This window comes from Ochotona princeps, chromosome 2 (genome assembly GCF_030435755.1).
Source record: "Ochotona princeps isolate mOchPri1 chromosome 2, mOchPri1.hap1, whole genome shotgun sequence".
NCBI classification, from domain to species: domain Eukaryota; kingdom Metazoa; phylum Chordata; class Mammalia; order Lagomorpha; family Ochotonidae; genus Ochotona; species Ochotona princeps.
This window is the reverse complement of record NC_080833.1, coordinates 124,467,353-124,492,501: the sequence shown is the minus strand read 5'-3', so window position 1 is coordinate 124,492,501 and position 25,149 is coordinate 124,467,353. Positions and strand designations below refer to the sequence as shown.

The following is a 25,149-nucleotide window of genomic DNA, read 5'->3' as shown; positions in this document are numbered from 1 at the left end:
TGGGTATGGGAGTCCAAGGCAGTGCCTTAATCAATGCATAAATGCTTACTGTACGAGATCCCTGCCCCACAATACTGGGCACTGATCTCATTCTAATATTGAAAAAGAGGAAATATTGCTGATTTACTTTTAATTTTCTTGAATGACGTTGAGAAATACTACTTACATTACAATGCTTCTTAACATTGCATTATTGAACCTAAATTATAATTCTTTATTTAAATAAATGAATTCTTTTAAAAAATATTTACATCTTTTACTTGAAAGGCAAAGTTAAGCACACACACACACACACACACACACACACACACAGAAAGAGAGAGAGAGAGAGAGAGAGAGAGAGAGAGAGCTCTTTTAAATGCTGGTTTACTTCCCAAATGGCAGCAGACAGGCCTGGGACAGAGTGAAGCCAGAAGCCAGAAACATCTGGCTCCCATGTGGATCATACTCTGTTTTCTTTCCAGTCACATTAGCAGAAAGCTAGATTAGATGTGGAACATTCAGGACAGGAACCAACACCCTTATGGGATATTGGTGTTGCAGGTGACAGCTAAACCTGTTTTGCCATGATGCCAGTCAGAAACATATGAATTATATGATGCCTTAAATACTTGGTTTCCTGCTACCCACACTGAAGACACAGAAGGAGTTCTTAGCTCAAGACTTTGCCCTGATCCAGCTCTTGTTGGTGCAGGCTTTGGGGTTTTGCGTTCTCTAATGCTCTTTCTGCCTCTGAAATAAACTTTAAAAACTGTCTGATACAAAACATCGCTAAAAAAATATTTGATGAGAATTCATTAGCTTTACTGCAAGCATACTTTGCTCCTATCTGCATATATTCTTTCCTCTAACAATACGATAAAATTACCTCCAACTCTTTCAGTACTGCAAAGAAACAAGGAGAGTCCACCAACAGCTTATTTTAAGGCAGTCAGGAATCCAATGTTCTGGTAACCGGGAACTGAGTGCTCTCGTTAGGGTAAATCTAGCATGAAGCCTGATTTATCATCTCAGCTCTTCTGTTAGCGGAGACCCTCCTAAGCCTCATGTGCCCATCTGGAAAAAGGTACCAGTTATCTTATCGGGAATGATCAGGGTGACACAGCATGGTGTTTGGTACAAAGCCAATTCGTTATTACTAGCTGCAGAGTTGGAGGGCTTTTCTAGTCTTTGAAGGGCTTGGAAACTGCTCCCTGGCTCAGTTTTTTGTTGTGTAATCAGGAGGTGCCCACAAAAGCCAGGAACACAATTCAGATCTCCCATATGGAGGCAGGAGCTCACTTGTTTATTTGAGTCATCACCAGCATTCCCTCAGGGTCTGCACTGCAGGAAGGGAGTCAAGAACAGGACTCAAACATGTAACCCGAGTACTTCAATGTGGGACACAGGCATCTTAACCACCAGGCTAAATGCCCACCCGTCATATGGCATTCTTTGTGTTTGACATTTTCGTTTTCTCAAAATCATTTATTTGAAATCTAGACAGAAACTCACATAGAGAGTGGGAGACCAAGAGATTTCCCACGCACTGGTGCTCTCCCTAAATGTTCGAAACAGCCTCAACTGGGGCAGGCCAAAGCCGGGAAAGAGGAAATCAATCTAGGTTTTCCATGTGCTTGGTGGAACCTGAGCCATCACCACGGCCTCCTAGTGTGCATCAGCAGGAAATAGGAGGTAGGAACTAGTTCTGGATTTGGAAATAGGGCATGGAGAACAGCCAGCATTGTAGCCTCTGGGCCAAACATCTGCCCCTCGGACCATGTTTTGAATGAATAAGATATAGTCAATTTTAGGAACTCATGCATTTGCTTGTAGACAAAGATGAAGAAAGTGATGCCACACTGACAAAAGGGCAATACATGAAGAGTAGTCATCACACAGGGGAGATTCGGAAAGGGCTGAACAGTGTGAGGTGATTGTGAGGCTGAGCTCCGTAGACACCAATCAGCTCTGACTTTAGGTTAGGTCTGGCTGTTGGGGAGCACTAGTAGGGGACCAGAGGCAGAGAAGAGAAAATTTTCTATTTACTGCGTCAGATTTCTACTTTGGCATATTATGTCCTGTCTTCATCACTCAGCTGGAATCATTGCTCTAGTCAGGTGGCCTTGTCTATGTAATTCTCTGGTTACTGCTTTCTCTTCCAATTTCATTAGCTCTAGGGATAGTAAATTTACCTCACTGATAATACTACTCTTGGAGTATTTCATCATCACTTTAGTTCCCCACTATTCTTCCTAAATAGTTTCAAACCTGCACTGAAATTTCCATAAATCACCTGATTTTGTGCCATGTTATTTCTTGATGGGAGATATGACCATATTTTTATTTCAAAACAATGCCTTAGGTAGCTGGGTAGGGTATGTCCTGAAAGGGAAGGCAACAGAGAAGGTATTGAGAACACAGAAGAAGATAATGTCAGAATCCAGATGAGAAATGCATATGTGTTTTCTTGAATTGCACCAGTTATGATGGAGAAAAGAAGAGGGGATGAAGAAGCACTTGGTGATATAATTGATGACTTGATAAAACCCTGAAACTAAACATACTCATCCTGCACACTTACTAGGTGTCTTAGTCCATTTCCTGTTGATATAACAGACTACCAAAAAATGCATAAGGTATAAAGAATTTTATTTGGCTCATTATGCTACAGACAGGATAATCCAAAGATATGGTGACAGTTTCTGTGGCGATCTTGTGTTCTGTCACAGCATGGTGGAAGAGCAAATAAGCAAGTGCAAAAGAGGCAAAATGAGGGGAGACTTCGTTTTGTAAGAACCCATTATTGGGGTGAATAGCTCAGTCCTGCCAAAATGGCACTAAATCATTCATGATGGTGGAACCTCATGTCCCAATCACCTCGCATTAAGCCCTACCTCCCAATACTATCACATTGGAGACCAATTCCACAACTCATCAACTCTGAGAAAGACACTTCAACTATAGCACTAGGTAAGGGAAAATTCTATTCTGTAGTTCCTCTCTCACCAATTTAAAAACACGTGAGGATTTATAGATAAGCAGAAAAGAGGTAAGTAAGAGAGGTGCACCCCAAACTTTTAAATAGTGTGAGAAAGAAGGCTTGGAGGAATCGGATACTCTTCGGGTTTTTAAAGGCTTCAGAGTCCTGTCCCACTGGGTGAAGATGGCGTTTCTGGCTCCATCCCATTTTCCAGGGCCCACTAAGCGGTACTGGTAAGAACTGCACGGTCCAAAGAAGACTTCCCAAGCTAGTCTGGGATCCTTGAGGAACAGGAGTGGGATGTTGGGCTTAGCCCCTATGCATGCAGCAAGGTCATCCAGGTAGGAAATGTGGTTGAATTTTTCTTCATTGGTATCTTTTATCACACCCCTGTGTGGAAAAAAAGATGGACAATTGTTCATAATCACATTCTGTCCTGGATTTCTCAAGTTATGACTTACAGCCATTTCTCCTCTCACCAGTTTTTTCTTCTTTCCTTCCTCCCTCCCTCCCTCCATCCTCCTTTTCTTTTTCTTTCTTTCTTTCTTTCTTTCTTTCTTTCTTTCTTTCTTTCTTTCTTTCTTTCTTTCTTTCTTTCTTTCTTTCTTTTTCTTTCTTTCCTTCCCTCTCTTTCTTTCTTTCTCCTTCCTTTCTTCCCTACTTCCATCCTTCCTTCCTCTCTCCAGAGTCAAATCAAACTATATATGGGATGATCTCACTATTTTCAAAGAGAAAAACAAGAGTTTATTTATGGAGTGTAGGCCCGGGTCTCCCAAGGGTTAACTCCACAGCTTAGCTTGTTTCTAAAGGGTAACAGGATGGGCAATCTTGGCCTGATACATTTAGTCCCCCACTTGACAGCAAGTTCCCTCTTCCTTAGTTCCCCTTTTTTAAGATGCCCCCAGGGGAGCTTAGGAGTTGCTTGAGCAATGGGATAATACTAGGAGGAACTAGGAAGACTATAAAAGAGGCAGGCTAACCCCAAATAAACGGCATTCTCTTTACAAGAATGACCCATTGTGTGCTGTCTTTTTTGTAACCCTAGTCCCTCCACTCGGCTCCACGGGGTACGTGGTGATGCGGGCGTTGCCGACAATGGAGGATATCTAGGAGACAGACAATTGTTGGTAGAGGAGGATATTAGAAGAGAAGGCTTGTGGTCTGGAATGTGTCATGAGGGTAACATCTGATCAGTCCAAGTACAAAAGTCGCTGAAAGAAGGAACATGATCAGAAAGCATCACATATATAGGTAGCAACCACGTTTACACTAACACCTTTTGTGAATCATGAGGGCTATAATTGCTGCACCAAGACTGAACTTGACACCGATAGGAGTGTGTCGAGGCTTTTTATTCCTTGTTTTATTGCTAGTAAGGTGCAATGTCATTCATTCTTTCAATAAATACATGAATAAGTAAAGATCACATTCCAGGACCCATTGTAGGTGCTGAGGAGTCAACAGTTAAAACAAATAGACAAACAAAAACGCAAAAAAGCCACCCAAAAACTCATTTGTTATTTTAAAAAAATAGTCTTATTCTGAAGGGGGGAAATCAGTATATTATAAAGGAAAACCCAGCCAAATCTGGGTATCATCGGGAATATAAAGGAGAGTAAGGGAAAGAGGCAATGATTCCACTGGTTGGGTTGTCAGATCCTTCTCTTATGAGGTGACACCTTTATATGGTGACCATGCTGGTGTCTGGGGGACAGTATTCCAGAACAGTATTCCAAGGGCGGTATAGTTTTGGCTAGAAGGGAAGAAAGGAATTGCCATGCCTAGAGCAGTTCAGCTAGGCAGTGAAGGCAGACCAAGTTCTTCTGGGGTGGGGTAGGGTTGTGGAAATAAAAAGCAAGCAATCGGGGGTTCTGAACAGAGACACCTGCTGTAACTCACTCCTGCTGCCATATCAAGACTAGACTGTGTACATAGTTCCAGGTGACCTGGTGAGAAAGATGGGTGACCTGGCATGGAGGAGAGTAGCAGCAGATACAGAGACAGGTGTCTAAATCCTGGCCTCACTTGGAAGGTAGCTGCTGACAGAATTCTTAGGTAATGTGAGATATGAAAGAAAAGGAGGAAAAAGGATTACTGGGCTTTCTGACTGCTCAGCCAGAACAGAGACAAAACCTCAGAGCTTCCCATTCACAGGACAGTGGGGTAGTCGGGGGGACTCAGCGTTCATTTAGAGACATGTTCAATTTCAATGTCTGAGTTTGCTTGGCAGCTGGAGTTCTGGGAAATGACATGAATTGAGGATGCAGGTTTAGCAGCCATGAGCTTATGGCATTGTGGAAACACACAGGCCTGGAGAGGGTCATCCGGGTGACTCTAAACGGAAGTGGAAAGAAGGCTGAGACTAAGTTTTGGATTCACCAGTCTTTAGGATTGAGAAGAGACATCAGCAAGTATAGAAATAGGGCAGCCTCTGGTGTGGGAAGACAACGGAAGAGAAAAGAGGGTTATAATCCAGCATCCAGGTTCTGTGTCACCCTGAGAAGACCTAGTCCCTTCATGGACCATATCTAGGCTCATGTATAGTTGGTGACAATGTTAGGACTGAAATCATTTCCGGCTTCTCGAAAAGAGTGATTTTCAACTGCCATAATGTTTCTCTGGGAATGTTTTTTGTTCTAAGAACTCTGGTTTCTTTTTGCTTATTTGTTTTGCCTTGTTTCGTTTACAGTATTCTTCCAAATTTTCCCTATGACATCATACCTTTTAATGAGCTCCTCCCTTTTAGTAAATTCAGCCATCAGTTTCTGGGATGGAGGTATCTTACAGAGCCCTATGAGGAAAATTGAAAACAAAATCTAGAGTCACATGTGGGTTTTCCTTAATGTCTTCTCCTTCTTATGTCTGGCCTTCTAAGGCCCCAGCCTTTGAGCATGTGGCAGTCAAAGCTTAAAGTGGGATTAGAGTATGCAAGATGACTTGCTGAAGGTAAAATTCCCCTCCCACCCTGCACCCGCGTGGGAGACCCGGAAGAGGTTCCTGGTTCCCAGCTTCAGATCGGCACGCACTGGCCCGTTGTGGTCACTTGGGGAGTGAATCATTGGACGGAAGATCTTCCTCTCTGTCTCTCCTCTCTGTATATCTGACTTTGTAATAAAATAAATAAATCTTTAAAACAACAACAAAAAAAATTCCCCTCCCAGCTCACTTAAGCAGGGGTCTGTCCTGCCAGCTTGTGGGACAACACCTCCATCATCCAGCTGTCAGTCCACACCATGCTCACAAGACACCAGTACCTGCCTGCTGACCACCCTTCTCCATCTGCTCTCATCTTATACATATATATTCTACTGCATCTACATCTCCACCCACAGCATGCCTGTGTGTGTGCACCAAAGCTATTTAATACATGGAAATATTTTAACATGACCCCCATCTCATAACCCTACTTTAGCGCATATTTTTGGATTGTACCTGTAGCCTCATGCGTGGAAGGTCCTGGAAGTCTCTTAGTCTGATAAAGGTTATCTCAGGACCTGCTCATTGTCAGATTCCCATTTATACAGGCTCAGCACTTGGCATCTGCTCTTCCCACATGTAAATAATGTAACTCTCTCACTTGGACCTGGCCTCCTTTGCCAGTTGCCCAGCTGCCTGGGTGAAAAATCCCAGTCTGTCTTCTGGATTGCTGGGACCTCCATGCCTGTTTTCCACCAAGAAATCTAACCCTCCTTTCCTCTCAAACTCTCCTGCTCTAGGTTACTTGTGACCTTGCTAGTCCACCCTGTTGGCCATGCCATTCTGGCCACTCCTGCCCATCAGCACCAAGTACCCAGCTCAGGTGTTGACTTGGTGTCCACAGGGCACAGGATCAAGTTTGCCATGTGACTTTATCCTAGGAAAAGCTAGCACAATTTTAATTGGTGGTTCCTGAACTGCATTTTGGAATCTTTATCATTCTAATAAGCACTTTGCAGGTCAACTCAGATTATTTTAACAGAATCAGATGTTGCTGTTATAGCTTTTTTTGCTCGCTTTAATGGAAGAAAAATGCTTGATAATTAAATGAAGAGTTGTGGACTTTCTTCTGCAAATGAAAATAAGGAGATTTCCTAACCACTTTCTTGCTCTTCCCTCATTCAAATAACATGTTCACCGATTTAGGAGAATGTGTGATTTGAAAGTATGTTTGAAGTCTATTACATTGGTAAGTGTTATGGAAGTCATCACTATTTAGTGCATGCTGTTCATCATTTACAAATTTCTGATCATTGTTTTTAGCCATTAAGTCCTGAATAAAGGACAGTTGACTGGCTCAACTGTGAGTTTCCATTTTTAAAATAAGTATAATCACACTTCTTTAAAATGCTTACAAATCTAATATGTCCTACTTTAGAATGTGTGATAGTGACAGCAATAGTAAGGCAGGAGCTAAATCTGAAAGGACATCTACTTTCAAGAACTGTGCCAATGACTTTGTGGACATTATATATTGCCTCAAGACAGCTTGCAAATCAAGGGGTGAGATTTGCAGAACTCACAGACTTAGAGGTTCAGCCTTGGCTTTGGAGCATCTGTGCTCTTACAGTGACAACTGGCAGTATTAGTCAGGATCTAGGCTGACTGTATGGCCATTTCTTAAAGGTTACTATCTCTTCACATCTTAATGTTATGCACAGTTTTCATTGTTCTAATAGCTTTCTTTGGAAGAAATAGAAAATTCTACTTTTAATAATAAATGGAGAGACATGATTAAGTGGTGCACACTAGGCAGATTAGAATAGACTCTTGAAACTTCCACTATAAATTCAGTTCATATGAGAAACTTAGTCATATTCTGCTATCTTTTCCCCAGAATCAAAAAATCTCTTCTATTCAATCACATTAAGTAACTAAGTAAGTACACCTGTCATAATATTGCACTTATGTACAAATAATTGTTCATTAAGATTCTAAAAAATCCTTTACCATTGCTTAATCCCATCTATTTGATTTAAACGAAATGATAGCTTTAGGATCCAGTTGATCACAGAAGGCTTTGAATTGAGTCAAGGTACCTTTGAAAACTCGTGTGGCCCATCGTGCTTGGAGCTCGGTGCCTGATAGGATGGACCCTTTTAAACCGATCAGGCCAATAAAAGCCAATGTTGTTCTCTCCAGGTTGGAGGGAAAGACCTGCTTGTACAGGAACATCTTTTTTGTACACAGGCTTTTGAGAGGTTCTTCAAGAAAGGGAAAAGAAAACACATATCCTGTAGTGAAGATCACACCATCAATGTTTTCTTCAACTGTCCCATCTTCAAAGATAGCAGAGGTTTCTGTAAACTCCTTCACTCCGGCTTTCATCTTGATTATCCCACAAAGGATACAGGCAGGCAGCTCATCATTCACAACGTATTTTGGGCTTTTCCTTGGAGGCAGAGGAGAAAAATATTCACCAAAGTCATAGTGATAAAGAATTCCAGCAAACATTTATTCAGTTTCTGCTTACTTAAAGTTTTTACTTAGTTAATTGGGAAATGATCAGCCAAGCCAAGATTGTGAGTTGACTGATGAGTGTTTGTATCACTGCATTTTCTTGTTCCTGATGGAAGATATGTAGAAAGTGGTGAAAACTAAAATTTCCTAACTGAAGCTTCAAACTTTTTCTTTTGGAATAAACTTTCTGAAGCAATGTTTTTCTCAGTACACGAGCGAGAACACACAATGCGCGTGATGATCAGCTTGTCTCACATCACCTGCAGCTCCGAGAGTGACATTAGGCAAAGCGGAAGTTATCAATAGAATCTTTGAATAAAAAACAAAAACCTGAGCCTATTTGTATTGATAAATATTTTCCCTATGTATTATTCTTCCTAAGCACATCAGATGTGTTTTGTTTTTTCAAGTTTACATTGCAGATCATTCTTTGCCATTTGTTTTCTTCTTCATAAGTTGACCATACGTACAATAGAAATCACATCTAATGATGTTACATGCATTTCCTGTTTTTTTCTCTGCCAATACATGTAGATTAACACATCATTTCATAAATTCCTACTAGAAATTCACATATCTAATTATCTAACCAGAATAGACACATCCTTGAAGTTAACACGAGCTGACCATCTGATCAGGTTGATGATGCAAATTACTTAGATGGTAGCGATTTAAAGATTCTAGAAAATCAATTTAAACATTCCAGTTTTCAAGCTTGGAATGAATGTTTTCATTCTTCATCTTATTCTAGCTTTGTGTATGTTCCTACGTTCACTACTAAGACACAGAATATTCTTATTTTAACAAACGCTATGGTATCTAAAGGACATTATTTTAGGGTAACAAACTTCGGTTTGGCTAAATAAAGGCAATATCATAACTAAGGAAATTTTGAATTCTAAATAAAACTGAATAAGAAATACTTATTTACTATTTTTTTCCAGTAAATAAAAACTATTTAAGTACCCTTTTGTAATACCCAATCCATAATTCTCATGGTTAAATCTTTTATTGAGCGCCTTCTCATTAATCCGTCTTAGGATAAACGAAGGCACAACTTGTTCAATAAGATTGAGGTATCTTCTTGACAGCATCATATTGAGAGGATAGCCCCCAGGTGAAGAGCGGCTGATAACCCAGGCTCCAGTTCTAGTACTGAGAAATACCTAAAAAGTAAAACCAGAGGGATAAATACATACCCATCATGTTAGCATTTTTCTTCCATAAGTTTAAATGGTCTCACAATAATCTGCCATTACAGCAACAGAGAACTGGTGAATTGTCATGATTTTGAAGAATTGCCTTGTCTGATCTGTACATCTGTTAGGCATTTTGATTGGTTATTAAAGTGTAAATAATAGTAATTGTATTGTATGATATTGACTTAGTAATACTTCACCTGTAAATAATGTAAGATTTAAAGTGAAGATCCAGAAAATATACCTTTAGCTGAATTAAAGAAAAGCTATTAACTTTATATCTAATCATCCTATAATTTATGCTGAAATGAAATAGATTCCTAATTTGAGAATCTATGCTTGGGCTTTCTAAAGTTACTATCTATACTTCTTTTTTTTAAGTTTGTATTTTTTTTTTCATTTTGTGACACAGTTTCATAGCCTCTGGGATTTCCCCTACCCCTTCCCATGCCCTTCCCCCATGTTGGATTCCTCCACATTGTTGCAGTATTACAGTTCATATCCAGTCATGATTCCCTCATTGCGAGCATGTACCATGCATTGAGTCCAGCATCTTATTGTCCAGATAAGTTCAACAGTTTCATTGGGAGATCACCCCTGGTATCTATATTTCTTGAAGACAGGTGGGGGGGAATCTGACTTGTAGGGTTCGACATGGTAGCCTCGTGGCTAAGGTCCTTGTCTTGCATGCACCAGGATCCCAGATGGGTGTCGGTTCTAATCCTGGCAGCTCTGCTTCCTGAGCAGCTCTTTGCCTATGGCCTGGGAAAGCAATGGAGGTCGGCCCAAAGCCTTAGGATCCTGCATTTGTGTGGGAGACCCAAAAGAGGCTCCTGGCTTCTGGCTCTAGATCAGCTCAGCTCCAGCCATTGCGGCCACTTGGGGAGTGAATTATCAAATGGGCAATCTTCCTCTCTCTCTCTTCTTCTCTGTGTATCTGCCTTCCCAATACAAATAATACGAATCTTTAAGAAAATCTAGCTTGTAGTAGAAAACTCAGAAGAAAGTAGCTTCTCTTTCTGTTCTTCCTATGCAGGTTTTGTCAGAATTGTAAGAAGAATATAAAGCAACGCTAATGGATCTAGATGGAGCAATTTACCTATTTGTTACTGTTTCTGATGCATTTTTGTACAACGCTTCATGCTCTGCCCGCTCACAAACTCCCTGGACGTGTTTGGAGATGACTCAACTCTATCGTCTGTGGCTTTCTAAATAGTTCTGAAAGAATCAAAGTAGTTGTAAGCATGGTCATGGCTTTTTCGCTTACCCTATGTCAGAATGTGTGTTTTTGGTTTGGATCACCTCTCTGCAGCCACCATAGGAGCTGCTGGGAGCAGGGCTACTACCTCATCCCGCACCTGAGATGTTGTTCGACTCAGCTCTACTGCTATGTCTCCGCCACTGTTCCCAAGACCGATCACTAAGACACGTTTGCCCCGAAAGCCTTCTGGAATTCTGTATTCTTGACTGTGCAGGACCTTTCCTTTAAATTTCTGGATTCCTGAGGGGAGAGAAAGAACAGAAAATGCAAAGCATCTACATCTGTAATTCTCCAAAGTGCAGGTAGGGGATCTATGGGCATGTGGAAGCTCAGTAATGAAACAATTGTTCACTTCCACCATGAGTTGCAGGAGTACAGCAAATACATGATCCTCTTTTTCCCTGGGGTGCTATCAGCTCACGTGGATTTTATGCAACCTACCTTGTTGAAAATAAGGGAATGTGGGCTTTCCCTTACAAAAGCAAATAGTGTGGGAAATAAGGGTCACTGCGGACAAATAAGAAAAATCCATCACTTACTTCTCTGAACTTGCTGGGTGAGAAGTACTCTTTTTCTGGGCCACATCATTATATTTCATTTACATTGATAATTTCTGCCATGTATTTGCTAAGAACATTTGGTGAAAAATGGACCATGTGTATGATGGTGTATGACATAGAACCCAGGGAAATAACAGGCTTCACCACCTAGCCACGTGTAAGTGCACTCTGTGAGGACACAATGACAAAATCACCCAAGAATGCATTTCTCAGAGTGTATTTCCACGGGTAAGCAAAGCTTGACTGCATATCCCATTGAGATCCCTTCCATGACTGCTACCCTTCTTCTATGCGAATATGCATCTGACATAAAAGGAGGGCGCTGATGAACTTTATTTTACCCCCCAAATACGTCCTTTAAGGTTGTGATCTGTGCGGGCAGGCATTTGGCACAATGGTTAAGACTCTGCTCAGGACACTTGCATCCCACATCAGAGTGTCTGGGTTTGAGTGCAGCTTTGTTCCTCCGTGCCCAATTCCAGATCCCTCTGGGAAGGAATCAGGTGACAGTTCAAGTACTTAGGTCCACGCAACCCACACGGGAGACGTGGATTGAGTTTCTGGCTCTAAGGTTCAGTCTGGCCCATGCCTTACTCTTGGAGATACAACAGATGGGATCTCCTGCTGTGTCTGTCTTTCAAATAAATAAAAAATGAATAAGCTTTAAAAAAACAATGTGAATTTTGCATGCAATCGTTACAAACTGAATTTCAACTGAATTAAAAGCTTCCACAAAAGAAATATATTTTTTGTAAACAAAACAATTACATTTTGAGTTAATCTCATGCTCCATATATTTCATACTTGCTTCATTTTATGCTTTAATATATGCTTAATATTTCATGTTTAATATGATACACATAATCTCATTTGATTCATGCTAATTATGCTTGCTTCTGATTAATCTCCCAAACTTACTCTGTTCCATCAATGGGAACATAACTCATATGCTTACAAATGTAAATATAAGAAGGGCAACCAGCTATTTCTAGTTTCCATTTATTTTCAGTAATTATCTCTTTGGCAGACATAAACCATGTATTCAAATAAGCCGATATTAGCAGCCACAAAAGTAAACATGCTAATGATAGCAAATAGCAGTCAAGAAAATCAAGGGAGCTGACAGAGGAGCCCATGATGGCATCACTGACGTTAACAGACAAGAGACAGAGACAGCAACCAGTCAGAAAGGGAAGTTCAGCCATTGAAAGACCCAGGCAATGCGGGCTCCGATGACTTAAGTGCTTTGGCGGCGTTCATGCCTAAATATTTAAACTCTTTGCTTGACTGGTTTTTTTTTAAAGCTTTATTTATTTTTATTGGAATCATATCTATAGAGAGCAGGAGAGAGAGACAGAGAGAGAAACAGTGATCACAGGACTTTTGTTATCTTAATGTCAGCAGAAAAGCCATGGAGTCGGTGTGAGGTTACATCCGAAGGCAGCATTGGGCCAGCCCCATAGATAAGGTGTTTATTTTAAAAAGGAAAACAAAAGTTGCCAATAACTGAACCTTGTGCAACTTGTCTTTGAACATTATTTACTGTGAAGTAACAGATGATGCCAAAAGGATAAGAGGGTAAACAGTAGTTCCTGCCTTTAGGGAGGATGTCCTTGAGAGGGAAGGTGGGTGAATGAACCCATGGCTTCTAACATTCATTTAGACCATACCATACAAGTCTTAGACGTTGCTCTGCGGAGTTTATACATATTAACTAAATTAAAGCACACCACAACTCTGTTATTCAGCTTTACCAATCCTATGATTTCAGCATAGGAAGGCTAATTAACTTATCATACGCTGTTGGCAAGCAGCAGGGCCCAGATGGAAACTCATGTTTTCTGACTCATAACACTACTGATTTTTAAAGGAACACATTTGGTAGTGCCTCCAGTGCACCATTCAACATACAAGGGCATTCTGGAGTTTTTTTTAAACCAAAAATGCTTCACAAGTGTACTAAGCATTATCTACTATCAATAGACCTTTGTGTATGTCATTAGATCATTTATTTATAAATAAAATTATGTAACTGTGTGTGTAAGTTTTATATTAGGTAAAGATTTTCTATGTAGTAGAGGTTCTTAATTCCTATGGTTGAAATTACCAGGGCTAAGGAAATGCACAATTCATATTTTGAGTAATTCTCCACTAATTGGAGAAAGTTTTCCCAGAGTCTCAATGATCATTCTCACTTCCTAAAGTTGTATAAATAGTAGGCATCAGTATCTTATTATTTGTTTAATATTTTTATTTTAAAATTTATGAATTTTGGGCCTGGCGCGATGGCCTACTGCCTAAAGTCCTCGCCTTGAACGCGCCAGGATTCCATATTCGTGCCAGTTCTAAGCCCAGCAGCTCCATTTCACATCCAGCTCCCTCCTGGTGACCTGGAAAAGCAATCAAGGCCAGCCCAAAGCCTTGGGGCCCTGCACCCATGTGGGAGACCTGAACGAAGCTCCTGGTTCCTGGCTTCGGATCAATGCAGCACCAGCGGTTGCAGCCACCTGGGGAGTGAACCATCGGATGGAAGATTTTCCTCCCTGCCTCTCCTCCTCTGAGTATATCTAACTTTGCAATAAAAATAAAATAAATATTTAAAAAAAGAAAATTTATTAATTTCAAGTCATCTTTTTATACATAGATGATAGATAGTCACAACAGCCAGAGGTGAGCCAGGCTGAAGCCAGGAGCCAGGAGCCAGGAGCCAGGAGCCAGGAGCCAGGAGCCAGGAGCTTCATCCACATAGGGGCAAGGGCCCAAGCACTTGGATCATCTTCTGCTGCTTTCCCAGGATCATCAGTGGGAGGCTGGCCATAAGCAGAGCACCCAGGACATGAATAGGCCCTCAACTCGGATGACAGCATTGGGAGCAGTGGCTTTATCCGGTAAACCAAATCAAAGCCCTGGTTTCTGCATCTTGAATGATTGATCATGTAAGTAACAAAAGTTGCTTCTATCTTCTGTAAGCCTTAGGTGATACCATTTCCCTATAGTCTGACTGGTAAATTGGGTTATTTCATTTTATGTCATCTATTTCCTTTTTTCATTGCTTTTGTAGTATTAGTCTCTTCAGTCATGATTAAGTATGTTAATATTTTACATACATATCATCTTTGTTTTATTTTACTGTGGTGTTTTTTATATTTTGTCTATACAGGAGTTATGAGTTGAAAAAACCATGTCTGCTTCATGGTCAAAAAGTAAAAATAAAGAAATGTGAGACATGATTAAAAAGAATACTGAGAATATGCACGCAATGCCTTAAAAAGTGGGATATTCATCATTTACTGAGGTTTTACTAAAGGGCTAGATACCAGTTCACACATTTTGTAGCTTTCAGAAAATGGCTGACAAATAGTTGGTTCTTCATTTGAGCAGTGAACCTAATTTTTAAAAAAAATGGGAAGGGGCAGGTAGTTCTGAGTCAATGATCATGTCAACATAATGTTGAAAAACAGAGTGAAAGAAAAGTCCACTTACTAAATCAAAACTCCTAACTCAGAAACAAAGGAAAGGCCAATTGCTGGAGATCAGAAGGGCACAATTTTGGAGATTCAAAAACTATCAGCCATTGTAGCTTCGCCTCATGGACCCTGCAGCTTTTTACACTTTCATGTTCTCAGGGAAAAGAACCTTTTCCACAGATATATCAAAGCTGTGCCTGAAGGTAGATGCTGATTTAGTCAAACGCAGAAAAGGAATCTTAAAAAGTTTCAGTTGATGTCGAACTGAAGCAGATTGCAATATAATAAAAGGCATCCCACACCTGACAAGACAATACATTTCAGATGCACCTGTATGATAAGCTGTTCTTTTTTTTTTAAGATTTATTTATTTTTATTACAAAGTCAGATATACAGAGAGGAGAGACAGAGAGGAAGATCTTCTGTCCGATGATTCACTCCCCAAGTGACCACAAAGGCTGGTGCAGCGCCCATCGAAATCTGGGAACCTGGAACCTCTTCCAGGTCTCCCACATGGGTGCAGGGTCCCAAAGCCTTGGGCCGTCCTCGACTGCTTTCCCAGGCCACAAGCAGGGAGCTGGATGGGAAGCAGAGCTGCCGGGATTAGAACCAAAGCCCATATGGGATCCCAGGGCGTTCAAGCTAGGCCACGCCGCCGGGCCCGATAAGCTGTTCTTGTAACTCACTTTTCCCACAGGAACATGGTCAAAAGAGGTCTTTGCAAATGTCTTCCTACTCAAGAGTTGTGTGTTTAGCTTGATTGTGTTTACAGAAATGCTTTTTTTTTTTTTTAATTTTTCATTCTCACTTGGCGTCTAAATACATATTGTTTTGAAGAAATACTTTACTAATTTTTGATTGCTTTCGTAAGAGTCATATTTCTCTTGCCTTCCTTTCTCAAGGTTTGCGGCTTTTATCCTTTACATGACTGCTTGCTTTCACGTACTTGTTTAATGAAACGTGAGATTTTTAAGTTCCGTATTGAAGTGCATTGGCATGAATTCTGGCTCCACTTTGGGTCCAGTTTCTTGCTAATGTGTATCCCGGAAGGCAACAGGTAATGGGTTAAGTGTTTGAGTTCCTGCTACCCAAGTGAGAGGCCTGGAATGAGCCTTGGTCTCGGCTTTGGTCTGACCCAGCCTCCAACTCTGGGTGTTGCAGAGGAAGCTAGAAAATGACAAATCTCTGTCAGTCTCAGCCTTTCAAATAAACAAAAATTTAAAATGCTTTTCTAGTTTAAAAATAATCCACTGTAAATAAAAATTTTAAAAACGTTGGAACAAACTCAATTCCTTGAGGAAATGTCAAAACCCCACTCAGTTGACTATAGGATCACGAATAAGCGACAGTAAAGAGTAGTTTTAGTACATTTTACTAATTCTTAGTTGATTAATTTTATTTGCTTTAGCAAAATTGGAATAGCTTTTTGTTTTCCAAATGGGGAATTCTGTTCTCAAAGTTAGAGATTTGTCAGCCATGTATATACTAAAAAGAGTACACCTTGGGCCGTAGAAGCATTTTCAAAAGAGAATTTGTAAAAATCTTATGCTTTTGTTCGTAGCTTGAACTAAGGTGTAGTGTGGTGATATTTTGAGGGGTGAATATATACCTTTACACATGTAATTTTTAGCTTTTCTTAGTAACAATGTATCAATGTGTCAAGTTAACTTACACTCGCAGTCATTTTTAAGTTCTTAAATTTCTGGTCAGTTTGACTGCATATGGCATCTAATTCAGTTCCCCAAATCAATCTTGTTCTTTTTGTGACAGCTCTGAAAGTTTAGAACTTAGTATTATCACTAAACTTGAATCAGACATGTTTGATACAAAAATAGCAACTATTTCCATAACAAAACTGGGGGGTCTGTATAGTGCTTTATATCTTTCAAAGTAATTTGCACAAATTATTATTTTTACATCTTTATGAATTTGAAAGTAAGAGAGAAACACAAGGGGGAGAGAGAGAGAGAGAAACACAGAGAGGAGTATCTCCCACTTTCTGGTTTATTCCCTATAATGATCTCAGCTGGAAGGAGCCAGGGGAACATAGAAATCAGGAAGCCAGTTGGGGTCTTTTGAGATGGTGACAGATTCAAACACTTCATCATCAAAAACTGCCTTCCAGCAGGCACATTAGTGGGCATATGAGACTGGGAGTCGAGGCGGAGCAAGAACTTGGTACTTCAATATGAGATATCAAACAGCACTGTAACTAATAAGCCAAATGCCCACACCGTTATGTGTGTTATGTAACTATTTGGAAGTATTTCCAATGAAAAAAAACTGAGGTTTCTTCTACAAGACTCCTGAAAAACAGGCATATTTCAGTAGAAATGACTTACCAGGAAAGGACTTCAGAGGTAAACAGGGACTCAGGAATTTTCCAGTGCAAACCATGACAGCATCAAAAACAGCTCTTTGCTGCTTGCCCTCTGTCTCTGTGACAACCTCCCACTGGCCAGTTGTGGAGAAGTCTGGACGCTTTGTTACACTGCACACAGTGGTCTAAAAGCAAAAGACAAACACTCGCTTCCTACCAGTGAGACCTCTTCTGACTTCGTGCAATGGCTCACATGGTAACCACGTCTTATTTTATGTAAGTCAAGTCCCACGGTAGGAACCCCACAAATATCCACAGATAAGTTACTGCAGAAACTCTGAAAAGTTGTAACATAGAATAGAATGCAAGATACTGAATCCTAGCCTTGGAAGAATAACAGTCAGTTAATTTCTGGGGAGAAAGAGACAAATTACATTGTCTGATGCTTTAGGAAAAAATCAGGAAAGTAAGAGTTCTGTGATTATAATTTCCATGCTTTAGACTTAAAGCAATTCCTTCCCAGTGGATTTTATGAACAAAATTATTTTACTTTCCTCTCAGGAAAGAGTAACTTTTGTTCTGAATGAGAAATTACTTTTAGAAGAAGAATCAGAACTGTTAGTACTTTAATGATTGACTTGAATAAAACAAAAGAGGTAGAAGAGTGAAGACTCAAAGTACCCATCTTACTCATACAGGCCTAAAACCAAGAGCAATTTTCTTGATACAGCCCCTGTTCTCCGCCCTTCTGTAACTCAAAGCAGCTTACCTTAAAATGAATATATCTCAGGAGGTTAAAGTGTTCAGCAAATTCTTGCAGATATTGCAAAAATTTTGAGTGGATCATGAAATTCGGATAATCTTCATGAAAGGGGAAGTCACTATAACATGACATTTCCTTGCAGACATTTGTCACTAATGACCAGTAGACTCTGGTCATCCCATCTTCAGAAGTTTCCTGTAGTGAAGGCATGGTTAGTTTGATGGGGTGAAGAGGCAGAAAGAAGAGAAAGAATTTTTGGTGGTTCAGGCCAGCTCATCTGCAGTCAATGCCCCATTAATTTAAGAGATACTTGAAACTCAGCATCCTGTCTCCATGCTATCGTGACTATAAATCTTCTGCAAGACTAGGGTAATGACAGTATCGATTTAAAGTGACAACACCACCTAAGTAAATGTAATCGGAACGCCCAACATTGTTCTTGAGTAAGTCTGTTCTGGTCATCTTTTCCTTGTGCTCTTGTTGGCGCTATTCTCTCCACTCACGTCATGCCCCGCCCATCTCTTTGCCGTTCCTCTGCCTCTTCCCATTCACATCTATGTGTACTTTCATTCCTCCTGTCGTTATTGACTCTTTATCCTTGGCACTCAAAATGCTGGAGCCTCCAATTTTAAAAATAAAGCAGAATCTTCAGTCAAATTCCCTGTCAGCCCTCGTGTCTGTTTATCTTCTCTCAGTCTTCGTGAAAGCACTTCGTGCAACCATAGCGGAAGCCTCTCTGTTCTCACATACTTGAGGGACTCATTGGTCTCAATTTTTATCCCTTTCTAACAAAGCAACCATAAACCAAAGGTCATTTTCAGAGAACTGACAGATTCCTTCTGGTTGAAACTAAGGTCCCTTTCCTTCAAGTCTCTTTCTTAGCTGTCATTTTCTCTCAGGAGTCTGAAGACTCCACAGATCTGTGTATGGTAGCTTTTGCAGCCCTTTGACACTTGTAGTTCTGATCACACACTGCAAGTAACTGTTCACCGTTTCTGTTCCGCATTGGAGCATAAGACCAGTAGGGAACTTGTTTTACCTTGTTCATCATTTTGTACTCACAGGACATAGTATAAGGGAGTAAATGCAAATAATATAATGATATGTATTTTTCATTTTACCTGGTGATGTTAATTTCTAAAATTAATCTTACTTTAGAGTAGGAGCTGGAAATAAAACCAACAATGAGATCAAATAACAGAAGGTACACAAGCCACACGTGATAAAGCAGATTGGATGGTTTAATGGGGCTTACAATAAAACAGACAAAGATTTCCTTCCCCCAAAACATTATGTTAGGATTGTGACTGCTTTTGTTTACATATGATGAATCTTCAACATATTAAAAAATGTATAGCATGAAGATGCCATGCATGGATTTCAAAGTGTTTTACAGCAAAATAAATGTATTTTTCACTGTCCATTGGCATTTACAGTACCTTCATACATTTCCTTATTCTATTTTCTTCACCATCCATCCAAGATGTAGCAAATGTTATCTCCTCCATGAAGGCTTCTCTCATTCATACTAGTTGAATCAATGTTGCTTTTTCCCTGGAGGCATTTGGTACTGAAGCCTCCATGGCTTTATATTGTGATTCTGCATTTTGGTCTCTCTAGCCCCACTTTTTGATGCTCAACTCACCTGATCGCTTACCCAGCCCTGCATAACCCCCACCTAGGATGCAGATTTCACTTCTAAGAAAGGCGGGTCAATGTCTGGGCTTCTTTTTATTGGTTCTTTGAAGGTCTGGTTGTCCTGCCTCATTGTTGCCAGCTCTCCTCCCAATACCTTAACATTGTCTAGAGGATTAGTGCTCCAGGATTACTGATCCAGATTTGACGCCAACTTCCACAGCCACTATTTGCCACTCAGCTTACCTGATGTGATACCTGGCTACTCCGTATTAGAAGATGCATGATCCAGAAATCATTTTAAACTTTCAACATTATGTTTATCAGAGTTAACGCTTTTCTCTTCTTTTGTTCAACTGTCCCTGCCCTGCCTAGTCTCAGGATTTTTCACTTATCAGACTACATCCTCACAGTGTTCCACACTGCGATATGGACATCTTAGCATCCTTGCAATGAGTTACCTGACCATCAAACAGGCTAAAGCCATCACATCTGATCAGAGACAAAGCAAAAAAACATATTATGACGGATGGAAATGATACGATGTGAACCACATACAGTATATTTCCATAGTCCCCCGATGTCATTACTTCTTTCAAAGCAGGTGGGCTCCAGGTCCTCATCCAAGCAGCATTTAATAGAGGTCAGGCCACTCACACCAGCTCCAATCACTGCAACTTTCTTGGCCATGGTAGACTCTGTTGGAAGATCAAATAGAGCTCCTTTTATATATGAGAGGTTTGGGAGGATGCCTCTGTCAAAGGACTCAACTTTGATATTGACAGAAATGCCTTTGTTCATCTTTGAGTGAATGATGAATCATGTTTTGGCTAAAAAAGAAAGGTCTAAAATCAAAGTGTCTTGGTTTAAGTGTAGGTTTCATTGCTTATCAAATGCATGTCATTGAGCTTTTATTTTTTTCTGTGCCTCTATTTTCTCATCCATAAGATGGCAAAATGGCTGTGATGATGATGATGATAATTACCATAACAGAAACAAAAACTGGTTGTGACATTCAATGGCTGACACCTGGGGGTACTTTGAAAAATGAATGGGACATGGAATTACAAGGTAATTTATCTCAGAGCACTTATTTCAATTCACACATAAAAGAAGTCCTCAAAACTTTGCAGAAAATGTGTATTATGAAAAGAACTAGATAGGAATTCTAATTTTTTGCAACTAAATAAACATCATTTAATTTGATTTTCTACAAACTCTTTAAAGTGCACTAATACGTGGGATAATTTTGGTAGTGAGGCAACTGAACAGGAGGAGCTATTATTACTCTGCAGGCCCAGCTCCTTGCTCATACGGGGCCCTTGACTGCTCAGTATTAAAAGGCACTCCATCATTGCCTTGTCCTCTAAACCATAAGAACTGGAGTCAGTAAAAATTTTGCCTTTTGATTCAAAGCATCTGAAGTCCTGAAAAATAACTAACTAGGTCTTTATCATACCAAGCAGCAAGATTTTACATGAATTTGGGATAGGAAGATTTCTTAAGCTTGCATAGAGGTCTGACTGACTTACATAATTAAGAACAAAGTCCCCAAGGAAAGTCACATGGGACATTCTGGAATCTAAGAGGTCAAGTGGCAAGGAGGATGTTCATGCTGAGAACATCAACGCATTCTCAGAAAAAGGGAACTAAAACATCAATTTGCTTGGGTGGAAAAAATGATATCTATGCTTATAAACACTCATCTAAAAGGTCAAATACATAATAGGAAAAATTGCATGAGTTTCAAGAGAAATTACATTAAAATAAATTTATCCTTCAGTTTTCTTTCCCATAATGTTTTGAAGTACCCTTGTATGAGTCACAGGGATTTAGAGTCCAAGTTTTTCATGTTGTAATCTGGGCTTCCTACAACACCTCAACAACCCTTGTGCCTTAAACAAATGAGCTAATCTGTGAAGTAGACTTAATTGCAAGTGCTGCTTTTCGCTCCAGCTCTATTGGTCAGTCCAGAAAATGCATAAACATTAAATGAAGCCTCAGAGTATATAATTGCTTCATAAAAACATATAATTCATTGGATTTTGCCCTTGCAAATAAAGTCTTTTTTCTGATCAGAGATGTAACTCTTTTTTGCCTGTGTGACTAAAAAAAAAAAAGTGTTTACCTATGTACTTGGCGAGACATACAGAGCTCCAGTCTACTGGCTCCCTCAACAAATGCCCTTAAATTCTAGGACTAGACAGGGCTGATGTTGGGACCTTCGAACTCAGTCCGAGTCCGATATAGATGGTAGGAACTCAGTTATGTGAGTGAGGCCTGATCACCGCCTCACAGGTCTGCACTAGAGGGAAGCTGCATTAGGAGACAGAGCCAAGAACTGACATAGGTGTTCCCATGTGGGATACAAACATCTTAACTGGTGTCTCCACTGCTAGGCCAAATGTCTGTCCTACATGTGATTTTTGTATCTCATGCCACTTTTCTAGTAGTATGAATATTTTCTTGTGGAACCAGAGTGGTGAATATTTATTGAGCCCTTAGGACCAGCAAATGGAAAAACAGAGCATCGTTATCAGTAAGGGTCAGAGCTTGCACTTCTGTGGCTTTCTGGCTCCCGTAGCCGGTTTGTACAGTGTTGTTCCAATGGCCTGAGCATTCCTGTGACTTCCATCTGCAACTCTCTTTGCTTCCCTTGTCAAGTTCAGGTTCGGTGCTGTACCTTTGGTGAGGGTTGCAGAAGGTTACCCCTCTAGCATTGTAACTTGCTTCCCAGTGAAAACACAGATCTCAGACACAGAAGCAAAGTGGATTTATTGACTAGTGGGGAAAAAAGGAAGTGCTCTGAGCCACAAGGATTCCACAGATTCCCCTGGCAGTGCAGAAAACTCCTGGACTTAGAATGAAGAACAAAGATATTTCCTGACGTCGCCTATTTTCGACCTTGTTTGCATTGTCACTATTTTTAAGGCTGAGAACACTAGTATCGTTTCAATACCTATTAGAAAAATGCATAATCCTCCATCTAGACTCTTAATTTGTTTAGAAATATCGAGAGTCAAAGAAAATGGACTTTGAAAGCAGCAAAGTTCTGTCTGAAATTTGTTACTGACTAACCATTATAACCCTCAAGTAATCCATTAAAATACCCTTAAATCTGGTATGTATAAAGTAAGAAAATACCTACATTGAAGAATTGTTCTTTTAAGCATGTTATCATCTCTTGGTTCAACCCCCAGGTGCAGTGGAGCTGAGAACTCCCACACTGGGTGGGAGAGACTTAATTTCCTGAACTGCCTCTCCTCTCTCCCAAGATGCACAGTACCAGGGAGCTGGAGCCAGGACTCCTCCCACCTGGGGACTCCTGTGGCCCCAACAGCATATTCACCACTGTGCCAAATAGCTACCTCATTTAAGTTTTAAAGTGATAATATTACTTAATAACAAATCTGTTTAACACAACGTATTTACTCTATTTCTTCTCTACCCTCCTACTTATATTCCTCCAAATTTCTCTTCTCCTTAGAAAAAAAACTGATCAATGAGTTTGGCAAAAGCTGGCAAGCCTACCTGTAATTTTCTTCAGGTTGGGGAGTAGGAAGTCTGGGCAGTTTTCAACCAAATACAAATTGCCTCTGCCAATAAGAGCAGTTCACTTTCTGGTTTGAGGTCTGGTGTTGTCAGATTTCTGCTGGGATCTCTCTGTGCGATAGTGACACAACAGAGATGTTTGCTAATTGATTTGACAAGCGAATAGACTAGCAGTAAATTCATTCCTTCAACAGTGGCACCCTGAGTGCTTGTAAGTGTCAGCACTGAGCCCAGTGGGGGTCCAAGGGATAGTTAAGACTCAGGGGCTAAATAGCTGTAATAAAACAAAAAAAACCCCAAAGAGATAAAGACATAGTAACTGCCCTCAAGATGCTGTCCTTTAATGATAGGCTGATACGCAACACCTTATAGTAAGTCTTCTAACAGCAGCATACTCCCCCCGATGCCTCCAGATCCTTTAGGCTGCTTAACTCTGTTAGGAAACTCAGTCAGAAGCAGAATGGATTGCACTATAGAAAGAAACTACAGAAAGTGTGCCTTTCAAATACGGATGAGGAGTCCAGGAAATAAAAGCAGATTGAGAGTTTGTATCTTTCAAAGTAAACACATATTTGCAGCTTATGGACTTCTTTAAGAAGCATTCCTGTTTTCAAATATGCTCTAAGTTGGAAAGGGGTGGTGTGGTTTGGGTGTTGAATGTCTCTCACAGGGTTAGACAGAAAAGGCTAGGTCCTCAGGGCTGTGCTGTTGGGGGACAATGGAAATAGTAGGAGATGGTGCTGATGGCAGGTCCTTGGGTCACGCGGGCACTGCCCTGAGAAGACCTTTCTTGAAAGAAGATTGCTACAGAAGCCCCAGTTTGTTTCCATTCAGTCTGTTTATGCTCCATGGTTCACTGTGTAAACCTTCCTCTGTCCGCTATCCACTCTGAGGCTTGCACCAGAGCCTGCATCATGCCACTGGGCTCTCAGTCTCCCAAATCATGAACTAAGCAACCAGCTTGTCTGGAACTTCCTTGCAGCTAACAAGCTAACAAATTCAAAGCGGTAAACTGGAAATTAATAATGCTCCGCTCTGGTTTGGCTTCTCAACAGCCACGTAACCTTCAGCAAAACTCCTCATTGTTTTGTGTTACTGGTTTTATACTTGTGGACTAGAGGGTCTGTCCCTTCAGAACCAGAAAGGACTGTTTTTGGGTTTGAAAACTAACGACTCTTGCAAAAATAGATGAGTCTGAAGGTAGGAGACCATACTGCAGGTTGCAGGACTGGAAGATTCCAAGTGGTGGGCAAGCTTGTTGCAAATTACAAACACAAGGTACTTTGCTGCTCAAAGGTTGTTTATATTTAGTCCCTTGGCAGAAAGAGCTCCGATCTACTGAACTGGACCTTTGTACACCAGGAACATTCCACTCCTGCCTGCTAATCAGCAAATACAGGAATTAATTCTGAGACAATGAGATATGGCTGATCTGTAACTTACGTAATCCAGGTTCAAATTGTGATCAGTTAGTGTTTCTTAACCCCACCACACCCTTAGTTTGTCCGGGTGTGTTCTATCACAACACCTGGGGAGTATTCTGTGTGCCAATACCTGGCACTTTCATCTCACTTAAAGACGAATTCAGCATTGGCAGTGAGTCTGGCATCACTATCTGTCTTGTTAATTCATTAGTCTCATGGGCACATCCCTTGCAGTTGGTTTCTCCAAGAAAACTTGCTTCCTTAGGCTTTCCTTTTCTCTCCCTCCCTCCCTCCCTCCCTCCTTCCCTCCTTCCCTCCATTTCTTTCTTTTCTTTCTTTCATACTGTTGAATTAGCCCTAATCAAGACATTTCAGAAGAGAACTGCATTCTTAATGAATGCGTTTCCCAAGGACAATACTCTTGGCCAGCAGTGTTCCTGGAAACATTTTCCTAGTAAATCAATTGATAATTAATCAACCAACCCAGGAGACTTACCTTGTCAGCATAAACAGATACTTAAATTGCTTCTCAAGGCTGACAGCCAAGGATAACACTTGCATTTAAAAAAA

General features: G+C 40.5%; 1 protein-coding gene across 5 annotated transcripts; it reads right to left on the bottom strand.

Moving 5' to 3' along the window:
• Window positions 1-2,614: 2,614 nt before the first annotated feature.
• On the bottom strand, window positions 2,615-25,149 carry FMO4 (flavin containing dimethylaniline monoxygenase 4). 5 transcript variants are annotated; one of them, XM_058660629.1, is made up of 10 exons: window positions 25,076-25,149; window positions 23,135-23,266; window positions 20,162-20,301; window positions 17,975-18,163; window positions 17,228-17,390; window positions 10,956-11,098; window positions 9,365-9,564; window positions 7,978-8,330; window positions 5,684-5,753; window positions 2,615-3,352 (listed from the first exon to the last, which is right to left on the bottom strand). In XM_058660629.1, exons 3-10 carry the CDS (start codon window positions 20,291-20,293, stop codon window positions 2,941-2,943), a joined length of 1,662 nt encoding a protein of 553 aa, XP_058516612.1. In that variant the 5' UTR covers window positions 20,294-20,301; window positions 23,135-23,266; window positions 25,076-25,149; the 3' UTR covers window positions 2,615-2,940. The 5 variants fall into 5 exon arrangements, 4 of the variants coding, with proteins under 4 accessions (XP_058516612.1, XP_004599234.2, XP_058516614.1 ...); XM_004599177.3 differs by lacking the exon at window positions 23,135-23,266 and having other exon boundaries at window positions 25,076-25,139; XR_009244944.1 differs by lacking the exons at window positions 2,615-3,352; window positions 5,684-5,753; window positions 9,365-9,564 and adding an exon at window positions 9,598-9,710 and having other exon boundaries at window positions 8,198-8,330.

What these genes read in the sequence shown, in the direction of transcription:
- FMO4 (XM_058660629.1), bottom strand. Translation starts at nt 20,293, where the DNA reads ATGGCCAAGAAAGTTGCAGTGATTGGAGCTGGTGTGAGTGGCCTGACC. An exon ending in GGGGACTATGGAAATATACT is followed by an intron (nt 18,164 to 20,161) that starts GTATGTGGTTCA and finishes CCTTCACTACAG; the next exon opens with GAAACTTCTGAAGATGGGAT. An exon ending in ACCTCTGAAGTCCTTTCCTG is followed by an intron (nt 11,099 to 17,227) that starts GTAAGTCATTTC and finishes CTCTCCCCTCAG; the next exon opens with GAATCCAGAAATTTAAAGGA.